Genomic DNA, 11,224 nt, shown 5'->3' with positions numbered 1-11,224 from the left:
TCCAACACCATTGAGAAAGTCTGTTATAGATTTGGAGCCATTGGCATGGTCCTCGTACAGGGTCTTCAGTCTCTTCTGGAGACGTACTTGACCATGGTTGATGCGCTTCCTCAGAGGGGTCCCAACGGCATCTTGCTGGAGTGCAGCGCGTACAGTGGATTCCTCACGCTGGAACCACTGGATAACCTTCCAGACTGAAGGGTGGTGATGTCCTACCATGCTGAAAAACTTATTGTTCCACCCTTCACAGATGTTGTTTGTACGATGGCAGTCGGTTTGAGTGGTGTCATGGAAATTCCATTCACGAGGTGGATAAAGTGGCGGAGTACGTCTAAGTCGGAGATTGGTGTTCCCATCATCCTGGGAGCCAATCATACGGAAGCTGCCACTGATGCACGCCTGGTCGAAGTAGGGGGGCCAGCTCTATATGATCGACCAATCTGATTCTTAGTTAATTAGGAGAAGACGAAGGCAAGATATGATCATTTATAACTTGTAACACCAGTTGGTCTGTATTTCCTCCGCTTGTCTCAGGTATACAGGCTGTTTTAGGTCATGTTCAGTCAGTGGTGGAAATAAGCACACTAGTGGGTGTAAGGGGCTCTGGTCACGATGTTGGTGTTGTGGAACAGGCTGTTTTAGGTCATGTTCAGTCAGTGGTGGAAATAAGCACACTGTAGTGGGTGTAAGGGGCTCTGGTCACGATGTTGGTGTTATGGAACAGGTTGTAGGAGGGCATGAGGTAACCGTGATATAATGTACACCATTACAAAACTCGTTCCTAAGGCCGAACCACGTAGTAGGAATAAACATGCCCAGGCAGCAGAGCTGTTAACTTCGTCCCCATATAAAAACGCATTAACTGAAAAAGTTGCATTGAGGGAAAGAGGTATGGAGAGGGTTTCAGGGAGACGAATGACAAGAAGCAAGTCGTATTGGGGCAGCAAGAGTTATAGTATGAGAAAGGAAAAGACTAAACAGAAAATTAGTCACCAGGGGTGGATCCTCTGCTCGGACAAGAGTCATAACACGTTTTGGAGCAAGTGTAGGTAAGGGGTATGAAGATGGTAAGGAAGCAACACCTGCATATTTTTGTATTTACTGTCAAGAGAAGTAAGCCTATAGTCATCCACCGACAGAAGATCGCCTACAGTGCCAGTCATGAACTATGTGGCAATGTTTTTTGTTTGTTTGTGACTTGTGTTGTTAAATCGCAAATGTAGTTATATCTGTAAATATACGACCAGGAAACGTTAAATGTTACAAGTTTTTATTGCTACATGAATTTACAATAAAACGTCTTGTTTACTGAAGTCTAATATGAGTTAAGTGTTGTTTAAGGAATGAGAGCCTAGAGTGGGCCTTTTGTGCCCATTGCAGTAATACAAAATATGATGGGGTGCGTCTTGTGAACAGAGGGGTGCCTCTTGAGAACAGTGGGGGCCTCTTGAGAACAGTGTCGACAAAAAGCCCACTTAATGCCTAACCCTATTTTTCTGTCATTATTTAAGAACAGAAAATAATATACACGTATAATTCCCAGGATTCAAACATGATTATTAATTAAATCGGCTGTCATAGTTTGTGTGGTTATAAACACAGGCTTTCGGGATGTACATGTCATCAATGTTAAGGGGGCTTTTTAGGCACTTTCCCATATATATATATATATATATATATATATATATATATATATATATATATATATATATATATATATATATAAACACAAAAGAACAACAACAACAAACAAACAAATAAAACTAAAACCCCCCCCCCCCTCTCATATTTTGTTACATTAAATACATGACACGCTGATCTTAAAACATTAATACTGTATTAGTTTATCTCAAGAAGATGCACGTTCATGATTTTAGCAGTCTAGACTGTACTCTCTCGAAAAATATATTAAGAAAAAAGAAAATTTGCTTGAGCAGGGAAGGGTTTCGATCCCCCCAAAAAACTCCCAAAATGTGCACTGCAACCAGTTCGGTTCCGATGTAAACGAGAGAGGAGGCAGTCTTATTTTGCAATGTTTCTCGGTAGGAGAATTGAGCCATTTTGTTTTTCAACTTTGGTCGAAATATTTTGGTGATTTGGACGCCAATTTCGAACCGTTCGTCCGAAATATAATGGTTCTATTTATTTGTTTCTTTACCCCGAAGGACTATCCAATAATAAGATTTACTACCAATAATATTTTTGATTTAGAATTATACAAACGGTTATATCGTATTGTGTTCCATGCAGGTCAACAGTAAGATGCCATATTCGTCAAGCCTGATTGGTGATTCTTTTGTTTTGCCATAAGAGTGGACAAGAAAGGGGAACACTATCACATCAGCATCTGAATCGCTCTGACAATGTGCAGTGTGCTGGATTACGATTATATAACAATGATGATGATAACTAAAAAAAAAAAAAGTAGTGTCGGAAATAGAATAAAAATTATTTTCGTCGATTATGTCTTTCATATTAAACTGACAAGTAAATATTTAGTAAATATCTATTTAATGATACTCTATCTAATTTAGCATTTACTTGTTTGGGCTCTCATCAATGTACAAGGTGGTGTTTACTCTTGAAATTAAAAGAAAGATGTCGGTAAACAGGTGATTTGTGCACTTTATTGGAACAGACTATAACCAATTTTGATCGACTATTGCAAATAATGTTTTTAAAATTATTTAAAGACTACACCTTCAACTATACGCCTATAAATGATTCTAAGAAAATAATTTTATCTACTAGTAGAAAATACATTTGTATTGGAGAATCTTTATCACAAACAGATGCTCACATATAACTATAATATAGCACCTTTAAATGGTTGCACGACTGTGTAAATTTCTAATTGAATTTATATAACTAAATATGATGATCATAATTAATAATTTATGCTGCAATTCAAAATACTCAGTTAACTTGCAGTTTTAAATTAAAAGTGTGTTTAAGGGTAAATGAAATTGACATGTATGTCGATCAAAATATGTTATAGTCTGTTTCAATAAAGTACACAATTCACCTGTTTACGGACATCTTTATTTTAATTTCAAGAGTAAACACCACCTTGTACATCAATCAGAGCCCAAACAAGTAAATGCTAAATTAGGTAGAGTATCATTAAATAGATATTTAAAAAATATTTACTTGTCAGTTTGATATGAAAGAAATAATCGACGAAAATCTGTTTTATTCTATTTCCGACACTCCTTTAGTTTAACGTACCCATATACCACTAGGGTTTCGAAACACGCCCATCCCGAGTCCGACCTCCGATGAGATCGGTGGCCTGACTCGGGATCGAGGGGAGGGGTAGAGTTGAAAATGGCCAGAATTTTGAAAATAGCAATTAGTAAAAAAGTTAATAGAATAAATATTTAAAAAAAAGAAGTTACAAGCCAATAATAAAAAGAATTGACTGCTCGGCCGAATATTTATATAATATGGAGCATTTTAGAAGGACAGTCCAAAATTAAATGAGAGAAAGAAGAGAGGATCGGATTATTTAATAATATTAAAAAAAGAAAGTAATTTCGACATAATTTGTTTTAACGCAGATCTAAAAGTTTAAAGTCCGATCGATATGTGCACGTGAGTGGCCTCGTTAAGGCCGTTTGGGTGCACACCTTATAGGGAAGAGATGGGTTGCATCCCGTCAAGAAAACCCCTAGATTAACAGTCATTAGACGTTGAAGGTGTAGTGCTGTGCTGAAATACAGATCTTGAGAAGCCGAGAGAGAGAGTATCAGACGAGTATAGTCCAGTCGTCATGGGTTGGTATAGTGGTGCGGACGGGCCCGACTCCGGAGGATACGAGATGGTATCACTATAAAGCGAGGTAAAGTCTAGAAAAAGTGTAGTAGGGGCCGACCCCGCTTCCTATTTCTTCTTAGAGTGGGGCGGTCAATCTTCCAGTGCTGCTAGCACAGGCTCGGACATGTGGAGACTAAAGCTATAACAACACCTCTGGCCCTGCAGTCAAAATCCCGTTCATCCCACTTCCACTTCAAGCGTGATGGCTGCATTGATGCGGCTGTAACAACACCTCTGGCCCTACTTCAAGCGTGATGGCTGCATTGATGCGGCTGTAACAACACATCTGGCCCTACTTCAAGCGTGATGACTGCATTGATGCGGAGGTAACAACACCTCTGGCCCTACTTCAAGCGTGATGGCTGCATTGATGCGGCTATAACAACACCTCTGGCCCTACTTCAAGCGTGATGGCTGCATTGATGCTGCTATAACAACACCTCTGGCCCTGCAACATCTGCATCGATTACGGTGGTTGTACTCATGACCCCTGACCCTGCAGCATCGGGAGCGGCTACAACAGCTACAGTGACCACCACTACCCCAGCAAAATCTGAAGTGGCTGTAGTGATACCTCTAGCCCTGCAACACCTGAAGCAATCTCAAAGGCCATATTAATCACGGCTGGCCCAGTAACACCAGCAGTGGCCATAATGATCACCTCTAGTTCTGCAATGTCTGGAAGGAAGGAAGGAAATGTTTTATTGAACGACGCACTCAACACAATGTGTTTCCGGTTATATGGCGTCAGACATATGATTAAGGACCACACAGATATTGAGAAAAGAAACCCGCTGTCGCAACTTCGTCGCAACTTCGTGGGCTACTCTTTTCGATTAGCAGCAAGGGATCTTTTATATGCAACATCCCACAGACAGGATAGTACATACCACGGCCTTTGTTACACCAGTTGTGGAGCATTGGCTTGAACGAGAAATAGCCCAATGGGCTCACCGACGGGGATCGATCCTAGACCGACCGCGCATCAAGCGAACGCTTTACCACTGGGCTACGTCCCGCCCCACAACGTCTGGAGTGACTTTGGTGGCTGTAGATATATAGTAGTGATCGAAATGTTTGGTATATGTAAATACACGTTAAGTGGCAATACATTTGTCATGTTTGAAGAGCGTATAAGCAAAATATTGTGGAAATGTATCAAATTTGCCGATATACAACACATCTTGAATTTTATTCATGTATACTAATCTGTGTCAAGTGCCTGTGGTTTGATTCGTTTTGTTGTCGTTTTTTTTTTTTGGAGGATCGCTTTGTCAGATATGATTGCACAGCAAATGTTAATTTAATAATTAAATAAAGATAATTTTGTTTTTAATTAAAATTTCTTTTAAAACGTCTATGATCAAGTACATTTTTTGGAAAAGTTCCGTTGGAAAAAAATGTATCATGGCGTTACGTGTTTTCGATAGGGAAAGTGAAAGATATTAACAAAAAGCGAAAGATATTGTCAAAAGACACAGATTGTGAAAACATTACTGCTTAACCCATGTGAATCACGTCTAATATAGACGCAGATTGTGAAAACATTACTGCTACACCCATGTAAATCACGTGTAATATAGTGGTACTACATTGATTTATGTTACATTAAAGTAAACAACAATTCAGGGCATTGTGCATGTGTACAAATGAATTACAGTTACCTACGAATATACAATCTTACCTACATATACATGATGTTACCTACGAATCGAAATTTATCACATGACAACATTAAAAAGAACACTGTTTCCACAAAGATCAAAGTATATTCTAATGTTTTCATTGAAATCTATGCACGGTGTCACCAAAATAACAAGCCTCGCTCACAAACAGTGCTGGCGTGGGCCTATTTTTTTTTCTGACGTGTACTTAGATCATTAATTCCAATTTCTATATATCTTCTGTTATTTATTTTACGCCACATATGCACTATACTATAGTACCTAGTCAGAAAAGTAGATTTCATGCTTTGGTTTGGGGCCAATATTTATACTGAACATTATTCTCGCCACCCAGGAATATAGGTCAAAAGACAACAATACTGCCGTTACCAAATTAACAGTCCTATTTGTGTTCAAAAAATGAACCAAGGCCTTAATTTCATAATTAGCACTCCCAAACTCACAAACATTGTCCACCTATTTGTAATTAGGAAGCCGTGTGTTTCCCACATTTAAGCTATAAATGTGTAAATATAACATTGAAAATGTAATTACAAATTCACTAGATACATCGATTGGTGATACAAGACGAGTAACGAAAATACTCTGCAACATGTGTTTCATCTACCAATTATTTTCCCACCTTGGGTAGTCTGTGTTTGTAGGTAACATCTGGCAATTTAAAAGTTACCCACGAACACAAGTTAGGGTAATCGATAGATATCTTATTAACAAGTCTCCAGACAATGTCCATGACCCAGTGGACCATGAGTTATTGTTTACTAATCAATTTGCTTGTTTTTAAAAGACATTTGTATGTAACGTGATTTTTGGTACCAAACTGGGGTCTAATTCACAAAGGTCTCTTACGCTAGACAACAAAGCATCCTCTTTGTAAGTCGTTTAGCATTGCACTGCGAGATCGCACAGTTGCGAGAGTTTAGTGAATTAAGCTCCAGATCTTCGCATGTTTGAAAATGTAGGGCGGGACGTAGCCCAGTGGTAAAGCGTTCGCTTGATCCCGGTTGGTGGGCCCATTGGGCTGCATCTCGTTTCAGCCAGTGCACCACAACTGGTACGTCAAAGGCAATGATGCATGTAAAAGATCCCTTGCTATTAATGGAAAAATATAGCGGGTTTGGTTTCTTAAGACTATATGTCAAATTTACCAAATGCTTGACATTCAATAACCGATGATTAATTAATCGATGTGCTCTAGTGGTGTCGTTAAACAAAACAAACTTGAGAGCTTAACCCAGAAAACAATTTGTGTGGTGGCAATGCATTTCAATAATGACCATATTAGGACTTAAATAAAACATTAAATATTCAACTTGGGTTTAGATTTTCACAATTTAAGATTTATGAAAAATGGTATTTGTAGGTAACACAAGAAATTACCAATAGAAAAATATTCACCAAGAATTAAGGTTTTGGTCTTGACCTGAAATATTTTAAAGAATTATTCTCATATACACCATTTATTTTTGTTTTTTTTAATGAATAGGAGCCTTAAAGAATAAAGTCAATTTATTCTTTTCCAAAAAGGACAAAAAAAGTATCCAATTTTCACTTCCCAGCGGCACAATATTCCATAGAAGCTGGTCATATTAAATATGGCTTGAATCACTTTAGCGAGGAGGACGCAATGAACTCAACAGCAAACATATTTTTCTTTATGGATTTAAAAAAAAGAAGATTTATTACCCCCAGAACATAGGCAGTGAACAGGTTGGGGAGCCGTGGTCACTGCCTTACAAAGTACATATTTAAACAATAGTATCTAAACAAAATATGCTATTTAAATATGTTAATGCTTTCTATGATATTTATAAGACGGAGAGGGAGAGAGAGAGAGAGAGAGAGAGAGAGAGAGAGAGAGAGAGAGAGAGATAAGTATAGAGAAGTTGTGGGGATATTGAGAGAGTATTAGAGAATGACATTTTAATTAGTACTCTATTTCCAAGAGAGCAACAGTAAGATAAGTTTCAAAGAGTCTTTTATAGGGTGTCCATTCCTTATGAAATGCTTCATAGTTGCAATTTTTTTAATAAATATATTTTTCTATTTCAAAATTATTTTGTAGAATATTTTTCGCGGCATTGACATGCAAATTTCTTTTTTGTGTTTTCATACTGTAAATATAATATTTTATGTTGATAGTCAGCCAATTTACAAAAGTACCTTTCTCGTTGTTAATCATGCCTAACATAACTATATCTCTGCTTAGAGTAATATTAATTCCAGTTTCATTTCTTATCCATTATTCTATTGCTTCCCACAGAGAATGTACTAAACTACATTCAAATAAAAGGCGTTGTATGGTTTCAGGTGATTTGTTGCAAAAACTACAGGCACTTTTGTTGGAATCGAGATATACATATGTGTGTTATAAAAACAATGTACGTCAATGATTTAATGCTGCCTATATTTGACAGTATCACACTGATAGATTAATACGATAGTGTCAAGGACAGGGAACCTTGAATCATCTGGGGCAGTAAAACAATGTCGATTCTTGAAAAATAGCTGGCTTATGGTCATCTCAAAATAGCAAAACGGGTTAAACGTTCCTGAATATTTCCATGTAATGTGCCATGAAAAGAACCCATATATGACAGGCTAATATTAATGATTATGGTGTGTGTTTGTTTAAAGTATTACAATCATTGGAATATTATGTTACAATAAGAAACATATTTAAAATACAGAAGTATTAAGCAAATCACTGAATATTTATTTTTAAGGTCGTTTCCAAATAACGTCCATAGGCCAGTTCTTATAATCTTCATTTATAAGTGCCTCGACCATGGTATTCAGTTCATATGCTTTGAAGCCATAGTTATTTAATAAGGATATTAATGTTACTGCTTCCGGTGTTTTCTTCACGTGAATCCATTCCATGAAGATTCCCACAACCTCTTTTTGTCTGAAAAAGTCCTCCGCACCTTTAATAACAAAATATTCGTGAGATTCAACATCGATTTTCACGAACACTTTGTGCGATTTTATAAAGGGCAAAACGTTATCCAGAGTCGCTGTACTTGAAAGCAATGGAGACAACTCGCATGAAGGCGTTGCAGTCTTATACTCTGTGTGTTCTGTCGACACCAGTTCAACTTTAGTTTCACCAATGTTCCACTTGCGTTTGAAGGCCACGGTTTTGTGGGCGTCGGATACTGGCGAGAAGAGTATAGTGACACTGTCCACGAATCGTCCCCTTTCCACCGACTTGCACAGTCTGCCGACGTTTTCCGGCAACGGGTCGACGGTGACGACTGCGTAGCCAGCTTTAGCCATCTGGAGACCTATGGAGCCCACGTGTGCGCCCACATCAAGAAACGTGATGCTGTGGTCGTGTGCGAGGTAGTCGAGAATTGATCTGATCGTCTGCGGTTCTTTCATCCCAGAATTCATCAGTATGCCGGAAGTGTAGTCGTGTTTGGGGTCATGGTGGAAAATAGGCGTATCCCCATTGGGCGTTTTCAACATACTGCAGTCATGGAAGTCGGACCAAGTGCAGAAATTTATTAACCTCTGCCATCCCTTTCCTGTCCATTTAAAAACCTTGCTTTGGTTAGGTGCATCGGGCTGGTCACGTATATTCAATGTCGGTTCAACTGAAGCAATAGGCCTATTATATATAGAGATAATGTACATTAATGAAAGGCACACTGAAAATCCAAGCAAGAAGAAAACCTCCGGTCCGCACATTCTTCCAAATATTTGGTATGGTTTCATGGCTTTTTCCCCTGAAAATATAATTACATCCAAATTTTAAAACAATAAAAGTGTATGAATACCACGGGCGTAGGAAGGTGCCAAAAAGTGTGTGTGTGGGGGGGGGGGGGGGGGGGGGGGGGGGGGGGGGGGGTGTGAGGTGGGGTGTGTGTGTGTGTGTGTGTTACACACATACATATATAAATACATGAATACCTATATGTATAAACCAGCTTCCTAGTCCAGTGAAGACATAAAGGAGTAGATACAAGCAACAGTTCAATCAACATAATATACACGACAGATATAAATACAACCCCGTACTCTTAATGTTATGCACAAAAACTAAGTATGCTGCTTCATTCTGTATAAAAATAAATCACTTCTGAGTAGCCTATTGTTTCAAGCACAATAGTACCTACTTCCTTGGTCCTCGTTTATCAAATCACAGGAAGATAGTGGCCAGATGAAACAACACTTCCTGATAAGAAGTGCTGTCCCATACCTCACCACTGGCAGTATTTAATGTTTTATTTAAAGGGAGAGTAAACTCAAATATGAGCCTTATGTGCTGGAAAAATGCATACCCGGACCACCAACACATACTGACATTTTAAGAAATGAAAAACACGTAATTTTAGAGTAAATAAAAAAAACCCGTGATTATTCCTGCTAACTGATGGCAGACACTTTCTTTCGTCTTCGTGGCGTCCGGTACTCTAGCTTGGGGCGAAGTGACGTCAACTCCGACCAACTCCTGTATACACAGTGTAAACAAATGCTCTAATTTATGACAAGGTGCTTCGCTTTCATCAACCGGACTTGATAAATGACTTGATAGTATAATAAACTATTTAACTAAATATATTTCAATTTGCATCAATAGAACGAAATGGAGTTATAGTATTTTTGTCTCTTAAAAAATCCAAAGAATAAAAAAACCCATATTATTAGGCATACTGGTAGAGTACGTTGAAGCAAAAATGACCACTCACGATACCTACCTATCAGGAATCACAAATACAGGCCACGGAAAGAAAAGACCAATTAACTAAGAAAACACTCCGAGTGTCATTTCAGTACGTGGGTTAATGCATTAGCAAAACATAATACAGTTATTTTGACAATGGTAGTTTATTTTGTATTGAAAAATAATATATACTTATTGCTGGCTTACTGGGATGGATATTATTACAGAACATTGCGATGCATCCGCACAAATCAGGTGCTGTTCTGTCTGTGAAATATGCATATAAAACATCCCTTGCTAATGGAAAAAGGTAACTGCACACTTTTGAAACCACACCTCTCAAGTGCTGAGAAAGCTGTGGTTGGTCAACATGTGTTCACGCCTATTCTTAAAACAGGAAAAAGGTAACTGCACACTTTTGAAACCACACCTCTCAAGTGCTGAGAAAGCTGTGGTTGGTCAACATGTGTTCACGCCTATTCTTAAAACAGGAAAAAGAGAACTCAAACAACAAGGTCAAAGAAGTAATACTTTATTTTTAAAATAAAAATGAAAATAAAAGAAGCGACACGGAAGTGTGTGTAGCATTTCCCTAAAACGGGCCCTTGAGAATATTGGATTCGTAATAGAACAGCACCAAATTCAAAACTGTTATTTGTAGGCCTAGTAGGGAGAACGAACTTTGTGTGATAAATAAATACATGTTAAATGGCAATAACATAATAAGAATGAAGACATGATAGCTTTATATTTTTGTGCTGGGGTGTCGTTAAACATTAATTCATTAATTCTCTTATATATTAAACCTGATATTGAGTTTTTACATATTCTGTATGTATTGGGCATTAATTAGTAATTTCTCGCCGTCTGCTAAATTTTATGGAATATACTCTCCAAGAGGGGTGGAAGCCTCTCAATTATGTGACGTAATTAATGCGACGTCATCGATCGTTATGCAGTTATAGTGTATGACTTACCAGTCGATGGAAAACCGATACGCGCAACGCTGTATAGCTGTTGTTCATGTATACAGAGGGTCGGAAATGAAGATCGA

The 11,224-nt window shown here is 38.1% G+C and overlaps 1 protein-coding gene across 1 annotated transcript; it reads right to left on the bottom strand.

Moving 5' to 3' along the window:
• Positions 1–7,472: 7,472 nt before the first annotated feature.
• Positions 7,473–9,213, bottom strand: LOC121390172. Its single transcript, XM_041521924.1, has one exon. It carries the CDS (start codon positions 9,192–9,194, stop codon positions 8,223–8,225), a length of 972 nt encoding a protein of 323 aa, XP_041377858.1. The 5' UTR covers positions 9,195–9,213; the 3' UTR covers positions 7,473–8,222.
• Positions 9,214–11,224: the final 2,011 nt, after the last annotated feature.

The sequence above is a fragment of the Gigantopelta aegis genome, chromosome 15 (genome assembly GCF_016097555.1).
Source record: "Gigantopelta aegis isolate Gae_Host chromosome 15, Gae_host_genome, whole genome shotgun sequence".
NCBI classification, from domain to species: domain Eukaryota; kingdom Metazoa; phylum Mollusca; class Gastropoda; order Neomphalida; family Peltospiridae; genus Gigantopelta; species Gigantopelta aegis.
The sequence above is the reverse complement of the archived record's forward strand: the minus strand, read 5'-3'. Positions and strand labels throughout refer to the sequence as shown.